General features: G+C 40.0%; 1 protein-coding gene across 1 annotated transcript in view; it reads right to left on the bottom strand.

Moving 5' to 3' along the window:
* Positions 1–5,283: 5,283 nt before the first annotated feature.
* The window catches only part of LOC121962607 (gamma-aminobutyric acid receptor subunit gamma-3-like), a 70,941-nt gene continuing 53,645 nt past the window's right edge, over positions 5,284–22,579 (bottom strand). Inside the window, exons 4-7 of the mRNA XM_042512819.1 lie at positions 12,997–13,088; positions 12,443–12,574; positions 7,599–7,681; positions 5,284–5,471 (exon numbers count right to left, since the gene is read on the bottom strand). Coding sequence (XP_042368753.1) covers positions 5,284–5,471; positions 7,599–7,681; positions 12,443–12,574; positions 12,997–13,088 — 495 coding nt within the window. The remainder of the gene's footprint in view (positions 5,472–7,598; positions 7,682–12,442; positions 12,575–12,996; positions 13,089–22,579) is intronic.

Below are 22,579 nucleotides of genomic sequence, written 5' to 3'. Positions count from 1 at the left end.
ATAAAAACAAAGAAATACCATGACTTTTCATCTAAAATCCCATGTTTTCAATTGATTACAGTGGCTGTCAGCTGATCGACAAAAAGCTAAAAGAAACGTACTGAAAATGTCACATATTTTGCGATTTTTTTTCCACACGGTCAACTTACTCGCAGCCCTCAATCATGGCGAGCATTTTGTGACAGAAATAACCGTCACTCACACGTAATGGTATGTGCAGTAAAAATGTAATTATTTCACTAATGTCGCTCCGCAGTGTGAGTTCTTTGAGAAGTGACTGCGGCCTGCAGCGTGGCTGACTGCATGGGTCCGTTTAATCATAGTTAAGGCGTTTCGTGGCTTTCACACTGAGCTCACGAGCCGTCGCAGAACTTTTCTTTGTTATTACACAATGAGCTAAAAATAGAGAGCTTAAAAGACATCAATTCAAAACATATTGTCAAAGCGTCTGCAACGCATCTGCTATCACAAATCGATCAGAATTAACGAGAAGGATTAGTGCCGTCTCAAAGGCATTCATCGTCTTTATAACGCTATACCTCAAACAAAGTTGACTGCAGTCACAATAAAAAGGCATCTTATTTGCTTCGCACACGACCTGTGCAAACACTTGCCAATGCGCTATTTAAAAAACCAAAACAAAAAGCAGGTCGTGATGTGCCTGATCGGCAGAAACGGTTTCTGAATCTGCAGATATGGACATCTGTGCTGCTGTCTCCCAAAAACACATGTATGTAAGCTATAAGATCTGGCCGTTTTAGCGCAGTCCTAGATCAGATGTTTTTGTTCTTTTATTTGAGGAACCTTTGTTAGGCTGTGACAGGCAGTTAAACCTCTTGAATACATTGACCGTTTGGAACTTGGTTTTAGGAACGTCTCCAAATGTCACTTCGACTGTTCCTCCGCACAGTTTTAAATTACCGCTAAACAAATTTATGGTATTATGTAACATTGCGATAACGAAATCAAAGCCGACAAATGGCGCCAATAACACGAAGCCGGACTGCCTTTACTGGCTTCACAAGGGCAGCAACACCCAAATAAAGTAGGTGACGGTACAACTTCAAAGATGGCTTGCAAGCTGCCCATAAGCTCAGAGAGGAAGAAAAAGAACAAGCGCTGCACGCTGAGAGCCAAATATGTCGTCGCCGTCTTTCAAAGTTTCAGGGAAAGACAACGAATGCCAAGGGCCTATTCCCCAACAGCCTAATTCTCCATCAGATCAGCAAACTTCCTGCTGCCATTAATCAGGTTAAAAGCAGCGCTGACGGACCGTCTTTATGACCAAACCCAGCAGCAGCAGCTCGCATCCAACACAGAGCCTCAAAACAGTCCTAACCGACTCACCACGACAGGCTCAAACTACAGGGAGGTGGAGGCACTCTCTGTTTCAATTCACTGAGAAGAGAAACAACATATCTGTTTTGACAGATTATATCATTTGAATTTTAATTCTAAGGCAAAACCAGACTCAAAAGTCTGGTAGTTTTCAGATATACATTAGTAGAAAAAATTGTTGTTTGTTTTTGGTGTGTCAAGATTTGGTTCGTTCGGAGATTTTATCGCGACGTCTTAGCCTTTTTTACCCTCAGTTATTACAGGTTATAAGCCGCTTTTTAAAATACCAAAAATGTAAAATTACCAGTTACCGTATTAATATCCGTATTAGTATCAGCCGTTAAAGGCAGGTTATCATTGCATGAGCCACGAGAAGTCGGTAATTATTGGTTATTTTATTAGCATCTGTCATGTAAAGTTATCGGCTATTGTATTATTGTATTATTATCAGCCATCGATTATTGTGTCGGTTATTACGATAAAAGACAAAGAAACATTACAACAGCGGTACGAGTCCAGGTCGCCAGCCTGGCAACGCCACCGGAAAGTTGGTTATCATACCTGTGTGGGCCGTGAGGAGCGGGTAAGTATTGGTAAATGTATTAGTATCGGCCATGAGAAGGGGGTAATTGTTGGTTAATGTATTAGTCTTGTCCATAGTCAGAAGCGGGTAATTATGGATTATCGGTATTAGCTGAAAAAAATTCCATATCGTGCATCTGTGGTTTTAAATGGGGGAATTTCGGTTTTAAATTATCTGCTATCTGAGCTTACGTTTGTATACTTTTTGCCCAGACGCCAAATCTAAAACACACACCATGAAATTATACAGTAGTTTTTTGGTTGTTTTTTTCCAAAATATGTTTGCAATTAGCCATAGGAATATAGTCATTAGCTTCAGCTAACATGATACTTCATGGCTTTAATTCAGTGTTACTAAAGACTCATCTGTTGCTGCTACAGACTCAAAATATGTCCATTCACACGGCGAGGGGAAAAAAGGGTAATTACAGGAAATCCTTTTACTGAGAGAAGAGACATAATGGAAGTCCATTTGCGGTCAATAGTTCTTTCACTGCCTACATTCCTGGTAGATCCGCTCTTATCACACTGTGAGCATAAATACTCAATTGATTATCAATGCTGAGAGGAGGGTCAATAATGGCCTGTGACAAATGCCACCATCTGTAGGTAATGATAATGATCTAAAGTAAATCATATCTAGCACTGGAAGATGTCTGGTCCAACTGAATGACCCATCATGGAAAATCAAATGGGATTTTGGTGCTTTTTAGGTGACAGGTAACTTAACAAAGGCGCTGGTTAATGGAACAATAAACGCTCCGAGAGCTCTAATTTCACGCCAGCACGGAGACGTTGGTAGAGCTAATGCAGTCGTCATGCCATAGTTTCTGGCTCTGAGCTGTTTTAATGTGCTAGAACATAGACATAGTTAATACGATTAAGCTGCAGCATTAAAGCAGGGGTAGGCGGTTTGACTTCGGTGTTCTGCGCCTTCCCTTGACGGGAGACTTTGGCCAATCGAAAGTCATTTTAGAGAGACGGCGTTTTACTGGCAGATCCACGTATGGAGCACCCAATAATGTTCAAATCTTTCCTGAAAATACAATAACACCTGAAAATGTAATTAAACTTTTTAATAAATAATACTTTTAATAAATTTTTTACAGATATAGTATTAACATCTTTGAGGTGGTCATTTTTTCAAAACTGATGATACAATGAAATGTAATGAAATAATGAAAAGATGCTTTTTTTTTTCCAGAAATGTTAAGTATGTAGGCATACACAGTTTATATCACTCTTATTGTTTTCAGTAGGCTAACATTACACCAACATTTGACACTGATTTCAAGTTTTTGGAAATGTAAACTCAAGGACTTAAGTAGAATTTCAAATTTCAAACAGATGGCAAGTTCTACATTGTTATGAGGTAAAGATTCATCAAACTTAAATCTCTATCACTGACAAATTAATTACTGATTTTCTATTTGTGAAGGAGGGCCTGACCAAAAAAGTGGAAGTTTATGGGTACTGTTTACACCCCTGATGATGTACAGTATTTTTCAATAAGGCAACATCTACATCACAGTGCATTCTGTCATAAATTCCCCAAAATGTCAGTGTCAGTCGGAACATTTCTTTAAATTACTGTTACAAATTATTATATTATTGGATTTTATTGCATATTTAATCAAGTTAAGTGCAAACTTAAGTACATTTTCTGATGTTATCACATATTCAGGAAATAATGACATTATCTGGTGCTGCAACATCATTTCTGTGAAAGCCTGATTCAATTGCAGAGAGTCCTGCAGAGATATTTGATATTCCGGCTCAGGCAACAACTGCCTACACTGCAAAGCGACCTAGAAAAAGGAAGACAAACTCATCAAACGGTCTAAGGCCAGGTTTAGACGAGAACGGCCTCACGAAAAAACAAAAAAAGTCTTTCATTTGTGCTTTTATAAAAGTCTGCACTCAAGAATTAAGATTTCTTCCTACCCCAGCTTTCATCTGTAATAATGCTTTGTTACATTACTTCAGTTTTTGGGCGTTACTGTGCTTTACTTGAGTTTTGATATTTCCTTTAACTTCCACCGTTACTCCGCTGCATTGGCCGTAAGTACCTTATTGTTTACAACAAAATAAGGAACGAAGGGAGGAAGGGACCGACGGACGTATGAAATGGGAGGGAAGGAAAATTGGATTTTGTTCTTTAAATCCTATAAGCTGTTAAAAAAAATCAAAAGAAAGATAAGAGAAAAGATAAGCCTTCAATAACACTGAAATATTCTAATAGGCGACTAACTTTTGTCATTTTCTGATAGAATATCTGTATTTTTAATAATTAATATGTCTGTTAATTAATTCAATTAATTAAATGTGGCTTTTAAGTACTTCATCAACCACTGGCTTTAATTTACAATTTATATTTTCATCTCACAATTTTGTATCACCACCAAAATTGACACCAAAAACACTAACGCAAAAGATCGATATTACGACTAATCATTGACCTGTCCAAGACTTAGAGATAATTTATGGAAAATTCCGATGTTAAAATATTGAAAATTAATAAATATTTAGTAGTTATTATCAACACTGATGTTAGTTGACAGTTGAAAAAATATGTATATATAGCATTTTATAGCACTTTTTGACAGGGTACATTTTTTGTGTTCCAAACGTGTCAAAAGTTTTTTTTTTTCAAAAAAACTAAACTAACACAAACAAAAAAATCAATATGAGAACCTGAGAACGTGATAATCAACAATAAAATATATCATTAAGTATGTGGAAAATAACCACTTTTTACTTTTTTTTCATTTAAAAAAAATGGCATCGTGTCAACGTACTGGTATTTAACTGGGTTAAAAATATTGAAAATGACTAAATATTTGGAAGTTATTTTCAGGACTGATGTTGGTTGACAAATGTAATGCAGTGAAAGTTGAAAAAAAACATTTATGCCTAGTATTTTCATGGAACTTTTTAACAGCGTACATTTTTTGCACCAAATGTGCATGAGGGTTAAAAACTGGATGAATGACCATTTTCTACAGCTGATACTGATAAAAACCAGCCAGAAACTTCGGCCACTGACTCACGTGGGAAGTGTTTGACTCGTTCCTGTTTTGAGAAATATTGCTTAGTGTAAAACCTATTGTGTCTCCAGCTGAGATGGAGATGACAATTCTCACTTTTTATTCTAGCCTGTCTAGACTCTTGTAGCTCCCTCTTCACTTGTAGCGAGACGGACGGACTCCAAACTGTCTCAGACTCATGTGACACCAACCCTTGGCTCTTTCCGCCGACTCTGACTTCTAGAAAATGTCTCCACTTTACGTCTTTTATCTTTACCATGAAGCACTTTGTGACGTCTGATCTGTCTCTCGCTTCCTCACCCAAAAACCATTATAACTACAGAGTGTGTGCGGCCATAAATCGCAGAAACACTCTGAGATAAGCCTCATCATTAGAGCCAACAGTGGCTCTCCTGACGCTGCTGCTGCTGAGGTCCTCACCGCGGCCCAAAACATTAAGTTCATCCTCTCCGTCCTGCTCATTTGATCCCTCATCTGAATCTGATGAGCCATCGGGAGGCTGGACTACAATCAGGGTGCCAAATATGAGAGGAAGGGAAGGAAATTAATACAAAACAGCTGCTGCAAACTGATTTATCCCCACAGACAGAACACTGCGGCAGACTAAACTGATTCTGAATATAATGTAGGTGTAAATCTGCAGCACGGTTTTATGGGGCACGCCATAGACTGAGAGACTATAAACTTAAGAGAGAGAAGAGACAGAGACGCAAATTAAGAGACTATTACTTGTTACTTTATAGGGGCTCTTAGCTCAGCAACAGTCACACAAATTTACTTTTGTTTCCCACAGGTCCCTACAGGCTATCAACGCTGACTTTCAACAGCTCGTACAGCTCCAGTCCAGAGCAACGTGACAAAAGTTTACCGAGTACTTTGAAGCTTCAAAGCATTTAGCCACTTGTTAGCAACCTCCATTCTTAAGATGCGTAAAAGCTTAAAAGTTAAAAAAAATTGGGTTGTACGGACGTATTTTATGTTGCGGAACAAAACGTATAAACATCTTAAGCCAATGTAAACCGCAGACCTTATTTAAGGGATTTTACTGAAAACCCATTCAAAAAACCCACAGACTTTGAGACAAGGGAACCAAAAGTGCAAAAAGTCTAACGGACTTCCGCGTTTCAGGAGTCATTACTTCACCACTCGAATCACTCTGTTTAAACTGTATTTCTGCACCGTTGCAGACATACGGAGCCACCACAAATAAAACATCTGCCACATCAAATACATTTTCTAGCGCTATTGAAATATATATACTTTGCCATTATTCAACGCACAACGCTCGTACACGTGCAGAGCGTGCTGTTGCCAACTGACGCAGGGACAGTGAAACATTGTTCTCATTCTAAAAGTTTGCATTCACTCACTCTGCCCTCTGCTTCTCCTCTAATCGTTAATCTGATCAGCTCTAGACAAACCAACTGAACAATTATCTACAACACCACTGAAACTGCTGCTGCAGGATAAATATAACTCATGATACCCACAGAAATGGAGGGAATTGGCTGAAAAAGCCTGATTCTGTATTTTATTACACCCTGTCGGGAGAAACTGCGTAAACCAACACAACCTAACCACTACCGCCAACCCTGTTAATAAAGACTATTGGAGAGGGATAGAAAACCTACAAGATATTTTCATTACTGGAGAGTAAGTATATATTTTTTGGATGTATACCTCAAGAAGAGACAAAAAAAGGAAAAAGACAAATGATTAATGAATAAACTGCTGATGACTGGAGAGAAGGATTGTGACCAGGAAAGGGCTCACGCAGGAGAGCCCAAGTTTAAATGTATGGATGGACATTAATATTATTACAATGGACTTTTACAAAATGTAGTGTATAACAGCATTCATCAACTACAAATCAGAACAATTTGCTTCATGCTGGGAAAAAAAAATGATAAACTACGTCAGCAGCCAATAGGCCTGATTTCATTTTTAAATGTCATTGATTTTACTGCAAAGAAAAGATCATTCCCTCTCTGTTCATATCTTTGATTCTGTTTTTGCTGCTCTCTGTGTACCTCTGAAAAGATCTGTGATGGGCATGAATGGCTAACGTATGCACACAGTGTATGTTTAATACTAAACAACAATATAAAGTAAATTACAAAAAAAAAGTCATGATGATGGGGTTTACCTATGCTGTGTTCCCAGACCCAGAAACATTTTTGAATTCAGAGAGCGGACACAGAACGAGTTAAAAAAACAAAACAAAAGGTACACCAGCGTGTAAAAAACTAGACGAATGCTGGCAAAGGTTTGTGGCTATTAAGACCTCACATATTCAAAAAATGCACCTATTTAATGACTTTTGAGGCCTAACATTTAAATCATTGAAGTTAAGAAACTGTTTAAGAAACAACGTGTCTCAGTGTGTTAGCAGCTGAGGTTGTGTTTATGCTCATTTGATGGCACAGTTCAGTTTCAGTGCTCAGTTTGGCTTAAAATTGTATCTGCGTTAAAACCTGCTGAGACCGCCTCTTTTTGCTAAAGAAAACTCCGATGTTGTTATTTGGATATTTTTTGGTGTCTGTGACCTCTGATTTAAAAGTTTTACTTCAGCAGGCTCAGTGTGAAGCATATTTGCATGTTTGTGTGTGTTGCGGGATTGCCAACACTCACAGCTGGAGAAGACGAGGGGACACGAGTGTTCGTCCATTGGGAAATTATGGAGTTGCAGCTGGCATTCGGCGTTGATGGTCATCCTGAAGAGAGAGAAAGAAATACTTAACAAAGACGTTTGAAGCGCTAAGAATGCTTCAGATCCGTCATTTCTCGCTCCGTGAAGCACATTTTGTGAATGCACAGCAATCATCACTGCTTTGATCACGTCCCAACCAGATGGTGCAGGATCACACTCGGTTGCTTGGTAGATATGTGAAATCCCTCAGAATGACAGCATTGTTTAATCATCAGCGTCCGACATGTTTTTGGCGGAGACGGCGTTAACTTATAGGTCAGGGCCCAGAGGCGTGTTGGCATCTACAAACAGCAGTACTTAGCTCTGATCACTGGACAAGTCAACACACCAGATGTTTTAGGAAAGAAACAGCGATAACAAAGACACGGGGGATTAGTTTTACAAAATATAAAACTCAATTTATATTCTCTGTGTGTTTCACATCAATATATCGTGCTGAAATTAATTTTCACTGGATGCGATAATGGCTGTAAAAACGAGACCATCGTGAAAATGGGCTTTTTCTTTTGACTTGTTCTGTGTTGTTGCGTCTTTGTCCCTGCTACAGTTTCTCATTAAAATTGACTGACTTAGAGCACAAAAGAGGAGCCTCATTCAAAGCAGGAAGAGGGGCTGCCTCGCTCGCCTTGTTTGTAGGTGAACAAAGTGCAGATGACTGAGCCGTACGGTCCCAATTTGCATACATTTGGCCCAGACTGTCGGCCGAGGTGAGGGGAGCAGGCGGCGGCGGCGGCGCCAGCGCACGCTGCCGACATGCATCACTCGATGCAAATAAACCCCCAAACGAATGCCTCTTTAAGACTTAATATCCTTTTAATGAAACAATAATTTTCAGATTCATCACAGAGACACGCATTAGCAGGAGTGAAATTAGCTATTAAAAGCAAAACAGTCTGTGGGAAGTTTGTGGCTATGAGGAGGAATTTCGAGAGAAAACTCGTCTTTCCATTTGTGCATTTTCAGGAGTCAACGCGTAGAGCTCTTTAGAAGTACCATTTGCGCCAAGATTGGCTGTAACGAAAGAAAAATTCTGGAAAAAGTATTTTTCTTTTGTCTGGTGCAGGCCTGTTCAGGGTGGTTATGGGTAGCCCATCAGATACTTTTTAGAGCACTTTCTACTGCTCCAATGTTTTCATGATCATTGTAACCAGATTTTAGTGAAGAAAACAGTGGGAAAACAAAAGTGTTCACGGGATATTGCTTTCAAGAGAACAAGACTGACACAAGTTCAAAGTGACCTCGAGCTCGACTTTCAAATTCGAGACTGTTTAATGACTTTTAATGCGTAATAAAAGTAATATTGAGACATTCTAATACTTTAAGGACCTGCACACGCCCTGCTATCATTTCCTTTGAATATTTTTGTTCTCCTTGACGTACGAGATTTGAGATGTGCTACCTCTTCATTTTTGGAATATGCTCACTGGATTTTGGATTCAGCACTCTACTGAGAATCCCATTGTTTTTGCGCAACCTCATTTGCTAAATGCGTGTAATTGTCGCCAAACATCTTTACCGAAATGCAAGTAGCAAAGTGAATTGTAAGCTTATGTCGAAAAGATTTCATTAACATGTGGTCATGAAGTCCAATACGCAAGCAATCAGATTGTTGATTTTACAATAACATTGACACTATCCTGTGTAAAGTTTCCTATCTTTAGTCTGTAAATTGTTGAAAAAGCTGTAACAATTAATACGTTTAGCCACTTGGGAGGCTGAAAGCAACACTTGCATATTATCACCTTGTAAAGCTGCTGTGGCGAACATGTCAGCATACAGTTTTCTATTTAAACCACATTAAAATTCATTTGTAGTTGTGTCTCTGATGCATGTTACTGCAAAATTATCTCTCATTTGGAAGCTGCTTAATGCTCCAGTATATTCACCTGCTAGTTTGTGCAGGTAGGGCAGTGGGTCCATCGGAGTGGGCTGATAAATCTCTGTGGATTTGTCACAGAGTAATCTCTTTGACATTATCATTACAGCCATTGTCAGTATAAAAACACTGACTGTGCAGCCTTGAAAGAATACCTCAGTACTGGCATCGATGTAACGTTGACCTGTCACTATTAGTGTTTTCAGTTAATGAAAAACAACGTTAACTGTTCTTTTATTATTTTTTTGGTTGTTTTGGGGCTTTTTCACCTTTATTTAAAGGACAGCTGTATGTAGACAGGAAATGTTTTAATGGTTTTTCACCTGTGGATTAGCATTAGCATTATCAACAATTAACCACGCACTGTAAGAAGAAACTATTTGTTTTCGCTTGAAAAAGTTAGAAGCTGGGCTGCCTTAAATTTTTAACTTGACTGAATTTGAGAAGACAGGTTGAATCATTACAAAATTACCTCGAATTGTCGTCTCCTTTTACCGGTTTAAACTAAGTCTATTTTTACAGTGTAGCTGTAAATTCACCCTGCTAACTGAGGAACCAGCTCGCATTAGGGTTAGTTTCACTCTAAAGATTGCGACGGCCAAAATGACAAATTCGAGGCTTCAGAATAGGCGTCGACAAACCAAAGGGTGACGTCACGCTGGCTCCGTCTATTATTTCTGCACAGTCTATGGTGAGAGTCTGTAAACAAATGTTTTGATAAAGATTTGCTGTTAAATGGCTAAAATATGTTTTGCTGCGGCCCGTCCACAACAACAACAGACACGTTAGGTGTGTCGCACCGCCGCGTTTAACTCTTTATTCTTACGTGTTACAGTTACAACTGAAAACGACGGAAATGAACAAGTCTGCCACATTTACACGTTTCTACAGTTCAAAACAGGAGCCAGTTTTCTATCCGAAAGTGACTTTTGTTATTGGCGCAGTGTCACAGTAATTCAGTCTATTCCTTTCAACTTGGTTCAAAGCTCATAATGTCAGTGGAATTAACCTCTAAAACACCGCAAATCCCTCCTCTTTAATTAGACGTTAAATCTAAGGGAATTATCAGAGCTCTTACAAGTCGAGTCTTTCTTTTCTCTCCTTACAGTGGACAATGTTGGTCCACCTTTACTGGATTGATTGGACTCTGCGTGCTCTCCTGACGCTGCAGGAGCTGTGCATCTGTTCCTCTGAGGCCTCCAAAACAAACACTCATGCTGCTATTTGCTATTTGACCGTGGTCTAGCTTGAAATCCTGGATACGCAGGTGAAATTGGATCCTCAGGACAGAAAAAGCTCACGTCAGAGCTTGAGGGTTCATAAACCCAGATGCCACTCAAATTTAAAAAGAACCTGTCCCCTTGAATCCTGAGTGGTGTTTTTTTTTCTGTAGCCACTGACACAGCGAGGGTTATTTTGTCATAAGGCCATGCGCACACACACGCACAACCCTCCCCTGCATCATTTCTCTACCACTGAGAAGCTGTCAGAGCGAGCTCAACCAAACGAGCACCAACACATGACACACCGACGCGTCAGAGAAGTTTCTGTTCTTAGCGCCGAGGTAAAACAAGGCTTTGTGGCTACAGCTAAGATATTCTCATTTTAATTTGGAAATAAACCTGGAATCAAAACCTGCGTATACGTATATCTGTGAGGGAATGTTGCAAATCAACATCATCATTTAAAATCAATCTTGTGAAACAAAACCCCCCGCACAATATGACAGACATGAAAAAACAACAACACTCATGGCCACTGACTGGTTTACACTTAGGATTAAATTTTGGATTTTGATACAAATAGTGAGTATATTTTTAAATGTTGGCATGATGTCACATGACCTGAATAGTTGATCCATCTCACCCGTCAGTGTTTCTCATAGTATAAAACGCACCCACTTCCTGCCCCTCCCTCGACAGCCTGTCAAATGTCCCCTCAGGACACAGAAACCATTTAGGGGACAAAACGTAGCACAGCGTCCCTGATTTGATTTATTGCATGTCATACTCCCCTCTCTCTCTGCATTTCCTGTCTGTATCTCTGCTGTCGATCACAGCAAAGGTTAAAAACAAGAATAACCCGGCCTTCTAAAATGATGCATATCAGCATTTTCTAATCTCGTACTCTTATGATAATATTCTCTGAGGTCTTGACTGTATTGTCAGAGTTAGTGAAGTATGAGTCAGATGATCTGAACCTCACAGCGCAAAGACAGTTTAGTGCGGAGTTCCTCTTTAAGAAATACTTCACCCCCCAAAAATCTTGTGTATATAAATTACTTGCCTTGTGTTATGTTGAATTTGTGAAGGAAGAGCCTCCTGTAGGCTCTGGTGTAAGGAGGAGGACACTAGCTGGAAGCCTGAAGGAGTGTGGAGGTTTTCTACCAGATTTCAGTGTGACACAGGGTGAGTAACTGATACACAAATGATCATTTTAGGGGTGAAGTGTTCCTTTGAGATGTGAAACCATGTTTTGAGGGACTCTACAGACAGGCGGTGGTCGCTCTGACGTGCACAAACTGATTTGTGCACCTAATAATAAACCTGACGGGAGCAAGCAGAGCATTCATTGCAAAAACTACTGCAATGAACATGAATTTAAGATGACTGAGCCTGAATTGAGCTGCAAAATGCACCAATTATTGCGTATTAATGAGGACCACAAGTTGGTACGTTGCTGCTTGCTCCACTCTTTCCTTTTGCCCAAATTTGAATGTTAGAAGCAAGAAAGTGCTTCAATTTGTTTGAAATCTGGGGTGTTGCTGCTGCTAGAGCTACCTGCCATTGTTTCACTGTGCACACACACTTCTGTCTCATGTCTCATACTGTACTGTGTGTGTGTGTGTGTGTGTGCGTGTGTGTGTGTGTGTGTTTGTGTCCCTATTACCTCAGTGTGTAGAGTACTTTTCCATTGTTCCAAATCCTCAGCAGCTGATTGGGCGTCGTGATCCAGTGAGAGTCTGCATTCTTGGAATTCCTAAAGATGGTGTCGGGTAGCCAGATCAAGCCGACCATATTGCTGGATGAAGGAGAGACAGAGACACGGGGAGATTGAGAGAGAGAGAGAGAGAGGCAGAAGGTGAGAAATGATTGCTGCCGAACTCTTCTGATTTCTCTGAAATGCATGAAGCAGCTCCACTTCCCAATAAGAGGATAATAAAATACTGGGGCGACAGTGGGAAAACAAAGCACATCAATCAATTTGTTCCATTAATTACGGGCCTCTTCCCGAGAGAGAGACGAATATTGTTCTCAAATGAATATCACGGTGTGAAAATGATGATGCACAATAGTCGCTACAGTGTAAAGAAAAAGTCACAGCGAGCTCTTTTGACAACATGTTCATATAAAATGCTTTAATTCTCAATAGCATCGATGCTGCAGCCGCATGTTGACATATCTTTGAAATAGAGCCGCATATCCGCAGTAATTCCAGCGTACCTGTTGAGGGTTAGCCGCATGCTGCTGCTGCTGTTATACCGGAGACGGGTGTCCACCCAGGTCTGGGCGAAGATAATATCGATCTGGTACTCCTGGGAAGAGAAAAGTGGACTCAATATACTGATCTGAACACCCTTTTTAAAGCAGCGCAAAGACAAGAAGAAATGGATGAAGAGTGTGTGCCGAGCAGTCTCGCTGCGGTCCGTCTGGAGGAGCTGATAATGTGTTTGTTTGAACACAAATGTGTCCACATCAAAGAAAATACCAAAGCAGAGCAGCGCTCGATGGAAGAAAAAGAAGAAAACACTCAAATACACATTATGCTTTTGATATGGAAATTAAATTACACCATCTCATAAATTGTTTACTTCAGCACTTTTCCCCACCTCAGCAGTGACCCCTCGACTAATTGTGAGAAGTTTTAGCACGTCGAAAGAAAATTTCCTTACTTAGTAGGTGAAATAAGTTAAAATTTATCCACGTGACATCATGTTTTTGTTTTTTAATCATACGAAATGTTAAAGGGATGATTCAGATCTTTTACAGTCAGTATGTACGAGGTACTTATCCATAGTCATGCCCCCAGTTTGGAGAATCAGGATCAAAGCACTGCTGCGGACTGAGGCAGCAGCATTTCAGCTTCCAAAAAAGATCAACTTCAGTTTTATTGTGTGTTATATTTAGATTACATTCACCGCTTTACCTTAGCATCAGACACCGAGGCCGTTACATCCACTCATGCTCTCTTTAAAACCAAATTACTCCTTTGCCAAAAACAGTAATTTACCTCGCAGAACACGGAAGTTGCTGGTTTAGTACTGCAATGATCAAAATGTTTGTGTTACTGTGTGTCTTTGGTGTGCTAAAAAAAGGGTTAATTCGCATTCACCAAAGTCAAGCAAACAAGCAAACTAACGGATCAAAGCAGCCGGAGAACAGCAGCTGTCGTATTCAGCAAGACAAAAGTACTGGGCTTTTTTTTCAAAGCAGTCTGGTGGAGGAGACAGTCCCAATCACATTTTTTAAGCAAATATTTGAACAACAATATTGCAACAATACCGTACGATTTACTATTGAACCTTCTACAAAAAAATTACAGAGATGTTTGATAAATAATCTCTGACAAAGTGGATAGAATGACTAAGTGGGTAAAGGCGAATAAAGGAAGGGCTAAAAAAGTCTGTGAAGTTCATTAAACTATATCACTTTACTGTTTACATCCTTTAAATTCAAGACAGTTAAAACATTACAATGTCAAAAATTTAGGATGACATGACAATGGCAATCCTTTATTAGTCCCAAATGGGTAAACGTGCATATCAAAGCAAGGTATGTATGAGATAAATATAGCAAAATGAACAAAATGAACACTATAAATGCAAAACTCAAAAGTTAAAATATATTTAGTAATAAAAAGCATATTGCATATGTAGTATCACATTGTACATTGAACATCTAACATTGCCCAGCCCTAATATAACACCTTCAGATAGATGGATAGATATACATACAGTTACTGATATATATATACATTTACTGTTACAGTTTGCATTTTTTGGGACATGAATTGCCGAATTGCTCATTGGCTTCTTTGCCTCTGTTTTCCAAACGGTCACACAGTTTGTTAAATGATTGCATCACAAGTAAACCGATGCTGATCTAGGTTTTACAGTTAAGTTATAAGTTGGCCCCTCGGCTGGATGTGGCCCCGGCTGCTGCTGCCGCTGCTGCTAGTTAGCTTGTTTGTTTGTAGCCCCGCGGGCGTTTCTCACTGACCGCAAGTGATTGCGAGAGATCGGCTGCAAAAACCAAAACACCGGTTGCTCCCCTCACCGTGGCTGTCTGCCTGCAAACTCACAGATAACCGAGCGGCTCTTCGCCGCCAAACCTAAGCGGGAGGAAACGCCACCACCGCGGCTCTCGGCCTGCCCCTCTGTCGGTGCGCGCCCTGGATTTTCAACCCGAACACCTGTTAGACACACTCACAACAGCTATCCCTCCATGCTCATTGTTTGTGCCGTCACTGTTCCCATTCAAAGCAACATGCGCTCAGGTGTCCCCGCTGATGACGTACACGTCTCCACCCTACAGACTACAGCTGGCGCTGACGTCATACAGCTGACGTCATACAGCTGCTACATCTGTTACTGCATCATGCATTGGTCCTAAAGATCCAGCAGTCTGAAAAACTTAATGGGGACTTTATCTGCTTACTGGGCAATATCTGCAAGACTAGCGCACACCTGCCACCAGTGGGCTAAAGGAAAAGAGGGAGATATTCAGGGGTAGTGGTATATTGTTGGAATGGCCTACTGGCAATGTCTCAACACCCACTCACCCCCCCACCACAAATGAATACAAGGATGATGATTGAGTGACTTTTAATGAGCCTTAAATCCACAGCTCACAGTCAAATTTACTGACATTTACATAACAAACAATGTCAAGTGCAAATATTCTGAGTGTGTCAGGAAGTGATTGAGTGGCAGGCGAGACCAGACAGAAAGCAACTGTGTTCATATTTAATAAGCGTCACTTCAGGCACAGGTCAGTGGGGTTGCCAGGTACCATGACTTATATCCTACAGTCTGGAAACATAACAGAAACTGCGAAACACCCATCTGAGTCACATCACTATGAAATCGGTAGATAAGTGGAAAACATTAATCAGGGAGGCTCCTGCATAACTCGAGAGTGCTGTCAGGTACGCAAGCAAGCAGTGCACAAGCTCAAGCCCACCGCCCTCCCCCTGTTTTTAACCGCTCTGCCAATGATACATTTGTCTAAAGGGCTAGTACTGCCTAAACAGAAACATCCCCCATCATTAATACCATTATTCTACAAAAGAACTGATCTCTTTAAAAATGATCACCGCCATCCAAATCGTGCAGGATCGTGTCTAATATCCATGAACTCTGAACTTCATTCCTGCAGGGCATTCACTGCATGGAGGTCAGTGTCTTCTCACCGTCTCCAGTGTAACGAAAAGCCCTCGCCTGTAATCATCACTGATAGACATCACTATAGCAAAAAATAAACACCTAGATCAGTCAGACGTTATGGTGTTTAACTGGAGAACCGTGTCCATATAAAAACTTAAATGACTTATCAAGCCACCAGACTGTCAAACGCATGCCAAAGCGACAGGTGGCGATATAACCTCTACCTAAGCCTGCACAACAACAACTCGGCTCATCCGAAATACTGCAGTCAGAGTGCTTACTGGGACAGGCAGAACTGAACATTTTACTCCTATTCTTAGATCACTTCACTGGCTTCCCATAAAGCACAGAAGTGACATCAAAGTATTGCTCACTGTTGTCAAATCACTGAAAGGCTCAGCCTCTAAATACATCTGTGACCTGCTCACTGCTTACAAACCCTCCAAAAAACGCTCAGATCATCAGACACTCGCCTCATAACTGGACCCACGATAACTAGTCAGTCTGGTGAGGGTGCATTTAGTTATTATGGTCCTAGTTTCCGGAACAATCTGCTTTACGATATAAAATGTACAAACACTGTACGGTCTGTTAAAATAGGGCTCTAATCTCTCTCTCTATATGTATGGGTACACTGTGTTGGCATGTGGGTGGGAATTGAACAAATTTTAATTTCTTTTATTAATATTACTTTTTTCCTTTTTTCTCCTTCTCTGTATATGTATCCAAATATGCATTCAAACCTTATTTTATTATCTTTTTTGTGCACATGTGTTGTGTGTGAAGCACATTGAGCTCACATTGTGTGCTGTATAAATAAAGTTGATTCTCAAGATAATTTTGACAAACAGAAACTCTATTAAAATCTGAATGTTTGCAGCTGTTTCCACAACACTTTTGACACCCTGTATTTAATGCAGTTTTATGGTTACCATATGAGATGCCACATTTAATTCTTCAGACAACATAACATTTATAAAGCCAGGTGAATTCCAGTGAAATTAAATCTAATTTTCAAGAATACAAAAAGCAGAACAGCTACATAAACAGTGTTCCTGCAGCTTAAGGCAAGTTAGATTTAGGACTTTTTTAACGCCACTTGGAATGAATTTTAAAACTAATTTTCCGGTCCACTGAAAAAGGTAGATCATTGACAGTAAATAAATGATATAATCATAAAAGCATCTTTTAGGTTTACCGGTCGGAGCGGGAAATATCTGGCACTTCTGTCTGATTTTCTTGGCCATTTTATGTTTTTCACTTAAATTTAAGAGACAGAATTTACTAAATTATCTAACAAAAAAGTAGACGTTAACAATTATTTTGAGATTATTACGATGCAACGTCAGAAAAAGAAGATACATTTAATCTTACTTGCTCTTGACTTTTAAAAGATGAATTTAATCAATTTTACACCAATAAAGGCCTTATTTTTAGATTAATGAATTCAATGCCAGGACTTTTTAAGGATCTGCAGAAACAGTGATAAAAATAAAACCTTTTACAGGAAAAAATTTGACGTTTAAAAAAAACCGATAATGTTTGAGGATAAATTGATTGAATACTGCATGATCAATGCGGAGCAGCCTTGAGTCCGATGGGATTATTCACACTTTCCGAGCGCTCGGGAGCTGAGGACTTCCAACGTGGCCGGCAGAAGGTCAGTACATCAGCTGGAGGCCCTCTATAGAATGTAAACAAGGTCGAATGATACTTCGATGATAAGGTCAGACAGTGAGGACTCTTTGGAAGCTGTTTACAATCCTTAGCTGATGGAAAAAGGAAGGAAAAGGAAATATCGGCTTTCCGGGGTCTATTATGCGAGACACTTGGAATGATCCTGTGTGGCGAAAATCTGATCTGAGTTCAGGAAGTTGCAGTTGGTCTTCAGGAAAAAACGTTTGTGAAATTACCCAACAAATGATACATCACTGTGATTTTTAAAGCAGAGTAAGTGCACAACCCAGCTCAAACATCAGGACTTTCGTACAGCGTCATTCATTTTCAGAAATCCCTGACCTTTTCCAAAATACAGACAGACGAGACCTGACCTTCCTAATACATCTGTCGCCAGAATCCCCATTGTTACTGTCAGCCTGGGTGACCTTTGGAGGATAACGATAGGGAGACACGCCCCGTTAATTTACAGAGGAAACTGCAACGCGTTACATGTTACGCCTGCCTGTCGCGGACCAGCTCTCAGGGTGGGACTTTCAGCTTCCACTGGGTCCTTTTGGGGACTACACCTACAAGACAAGGCACTGAAGCAGGTCCATTATTCATGGACATTATGCAAAACAATGATGGCGTGTGTTAGGAGATATCTGACTGAAATTAACTACGGAGGCTTGCATTATTCTCCTGGGGATCTATTTCAAAGTCAGAAAACGAAGGTGTTAAGGGAGTCCATTATTCACCGCCACTGACTGAAAACAATGAGGCACAGACCTGCAGGTGAGATAATCAAGGGTGGCGTGAGTTGTATATTCTCTGCTGGGAGAGTCCAACATATAAAGTCAGAGACAGGGAGTTGCGAGTTCATTATTTAGGGTATAAATATTTGATTTTAGGTCTTAAAATATTCAGAATGTGCTAAACTATTTCCCTCCTGTCCCTGACTAATTTTTCCACAGCAGGAGGTCGGCACAGGAAGTGCTAGGAAACCCTAACATGATCAAAAAAGACACTCTGTGAATCCAATTCACTATTTTTCAAAAGGTGAAGATCTTTCATGGATATGATGCAAAACCTTTGCGGAATATTATCATTTCACATGAAAATCCTCTCGCTATATTTAATGAGAGCGACACACCTGAACAATGTCATTTTCTATCAGCGCCAACCCAACCACCGGAACGAATACTGGCAAAGCACGTTTCTGAAAACCATGGATATTACATTTGTACATTTCATATATAGCCCACTTGCTGAAACTTTATTTTCCTTTATATTTCAGTTTTTAATTTTCTATTGTGACAATGCTGTGTTTAACGTGTAAATTTAAACGTTCATGCACGAAAAAACACCGAGAGTTAGAAAGAGGCCATGTTTTGGCCTAAAATACCAGGTTTGGTTGCTATTAACAAAACACAAAAGGAAATGTCCCAACTCTCCCTAAAAGACACCTCCGTTTGTCACTACAAACACAGCTGGACATGTCCCAACCTCTCATGAAAAATATTCAGTGTGTTGCTACAAAACGTCTTGAAATGTCCAACCTCTCGTTAAATGAAGACCCGACCATTACATGACTGTAATTGTTCCGATCTCTTATTAAACATACCTGGTTTTGCCACAACAAACATGGTTTATCGCTACAAACGCAGCAGAAAATACTACGACCTTTTGTTAAAAATCCCCATTTTGGCTGCTACAAACACAGCTGATACTGTCCTACACACTCATTAAAGAAAGTTGTTTGTCCCAACCTCTTTCAAAAAGTGTCCAGTCTAGTTATTACAAACACTGTTCGAAATGGCATTTCCTCTCATTAAAAAAATCACTGGTTTGTGTCACTGCTAACATGGCTGGACTTGCCCCAACCTCTACTTAAAAATACCTAGTGTTGGGCCAAATACACTGCATGAAGTGCAATGTTCCAACTTCTCTTTAAAGAAAGTCAGTTATGTCACTACAAACACAGCTGAAAATGTCCAGATCTTTTGTTAAGAATAACAACTTTTGTTGTTCGTTGCTCTCGAACATTAGTCAGCTGCTGTCACAGCTTGGCAGCTGTCTGGCCTTGGTGTCACACCATCCACTGTCCTCTCCTCCTGAGGAAGCTCAAACACATTGCATCTGAACATCATCACTTTAGAAATGTAGATATGTATGAAACGCACAAATACAAGATATCTTTGATTTGCAGAAACCTAAAATGCCAACATTTTATTCTGACTGTCGGGCTGTCAGCTCTCACTGACTATCTGCACATTAATTTGCTTTTATGAAGGTGGATAAAAATCAACAAATTTGGCCTCTTTCTCTTTGGGAATGCAAATATTGCTCTGAATCTGATAACATGGAATCCATTATTAAAGCCAAAGGATGTTGACAGCAAAGCACGTCTGACTGAAATTAATTAGCTTGGCTTGAACAGTGTCAGAACAAATAGCTTCCTCCTTATCCAGCCTCATCATTTTTGCATGGAGGCGGATCGCTCCTTACCAATTACAGAGCTCGTCGCTCAGCCACATTTTCCACATGTATGTACCAAAACATGTTTCCCCGAGAGGGTGGATACGCTTAATACTTTATGTCTTTATAACTTTGTGTTTCGTGGGGGCTTGATTGAAATCTTCACACTCACTGAGCCAGAAATGTTTTTCTCGCTTGAATGTTTTTGCAAACTTTGAATGAAAAAGTGTCGGGGCTGGTAATGAAAGGCCGCGCTGATATCAACATTTTCATATCAATAATGAAACTGAGTCACAGTAGATGTCAACAGACGCTGCATCTGGGATGTTTCTCTACGTCCCTACAGAGAGACGCGAAAAACAGATGTTTTTTTTTTTTGCCTTTCACTTCGACCAAGCACAGAGCGCTCTTTCACTGAGCTGAATGAGTCTATGCATTATTTTTTATGGAAAATCCAAAATAGTATATCTTTCAGTAAAAGATCTGAGTTCATCTTCAACCACACGCTCTCTTCTCTGTGCTGGTTTTCTTAATTAACTTGCAAAAAAAAAAGTCAGTTCAGCCTGACATAAATACTACATCATTACACCCTCCCTCATAAAGTACTCCACTAATTCTACTCACTCGCCTCATTGCTGATCAAGTAGAATCCCGTTTGCTCTGAAATACCGTCTTGCGCTTTACTATATTACGCTTTGCAGTGAAGGAAACCTCAAACTTAAGCACAGATCACTGACTAATGTATTTCTCCAGGCAAAACCGATGCCGCATAGTTTGTATAAATATTTATAAGTGACATATTTATATCTCTCAGACCTTGGAAAACTGGTCACTGGACTACATTTTTAATCCCTCAAGAAGAAGATGAAGAGAGATAAACATGAGGAGTGATGGATTTCTCCGAGTCATGTGTCCATTTCTGTGCTGCTTTTCCCGCTGCTTCAGTGATATTCTCAAAGCCATCGCACCCGCTCCCCAAATAAACACCCAGAATGCATTGCTGTGTCCCGCGGGCGGCTTCGCAGTGATGCTCCTTGAGGGTGACGCGCAGAAATAACGGTAAACACGACCATTCAACCACAGCTTAGGGGTGGTGATGAACTTCTGCCACACGTGTAATAAACAAATCTGTGCGTTACCTGCGGATATGAATGGCATTTGAAAGATTGCTTTTGTGTGTGGAGCTAATTTCATAAACATGCTTTTGTCTTGTTCATCCCTAAGAATCAAATAGAGAGACCTTTGAAGGAAACAAAAGGATATGATTTGCATACCTGGCTGTTTAATTGAAGTCTGCTTGTGAGGACGCGCAAAAAGCAAAATGAGAAATGACACAAACCGTCGGCTGTGTTTCACTGAGCATCTGGCCTGAGGTGCAGCCCACACCTGTGTTTTTGTGTCTAACTCGAGGACAAATGATTTCATTTTGTTTGCACTGGTAACAGAAGCAGCAGACATAGTGGAGGCAGCAGAAGTGCATTCATATTAGAGCTGGGCGATATACAATAAAATACAATAAAACCGCAACATTTTTAGGCTTTATCGCAACACACAATATATATTTTGATATTTTGAAATCTCCTCTAAACCACTGTTAAAAATGCAAAATTATTAAATGAACTGCAGTTGCAATAAAGTTACATAAACTACTGTTACGATAAAGTTTAATAAAATACTGTTATAATGTTAAATAAAGTGAATATAAATTTAAATTAAACTGTGACCCCATAATAAGAATTCATCCACTGCGAGTTGGAAACAAACAGGTCTCCAGTTCAGACTGCAGAGATTTCAGAGACACACAGGTGCTCCATGGTCACGAAATGTGACTAAAGTTAGACTGTTACCACAGTGCTGTTTAACGTGACGATTAATTCACTGTAATCTGGAAACAAACTGCTCTCCAGTTCATATAGTAACAGTACTTGCAAGTCATAGTGGTGCTCTATGGTCGCATAATGCATAACAAGTCAGGCGGTCTGGAGCCGGACAAAAGCCCCGCTCTGTGTGTGTGTCTGTGAGAGGAAGATAGAGAGAAAAAATAAAATGCTGACATGATACTCGATGTTCGTGATAAAGTCATTTTGTACATCACGTGGAAAAAGCCGCGATGCACCGAGTAAATCCGATTTATCGCCCACCTTTAATTAAAATTCCAGCAGGACTTGCAAGAGGAGTAGTAGTAGTAGAAGTGACAGCAGCGTAGACTCAAAGTCGAGTACGAGCCTGTGAGGCTATTTCCTTGTGACATTTATTTTGAAATCTATCACATTTAAAGCCCGATCATAAACATAGCCTCAGATTTGACCTTATTATCGTAATGTTGAACCAAGAAACATCCACGGCTCAAAAGAAGTCAGCATATAAGTGCCAGAAACTGCAGTTCCTCTAATCGCCACTAGAAATTGGCCCCGAAAAACAAGTCACTCCCTATAGACCCCCATGTTATTAAACTGCTCAACTTTACAGAGGAAATAAACGTGTTTACAGCCTAGTGAAAATTT

The sequence above is a fragment of the Plectropomus leopardus genome, chromosome 24 (genome assembly GCF_008729295.1).
Source record: "Plectropomus leopardus isolate mb chromosome 24, YSFRI_Pleo_2.0, whole genome shotgun sequence".
NCBI lineage: Eukaryota > Metazoa > Chordata > Actinopteri > Perciformes > Serranidae > Plectropomus > Plectropomus leopardus.
Note: the sequence above shows the minus strand (reverse complement) of the source record. Positions and strands in the feature narration are given on the sequence as shown.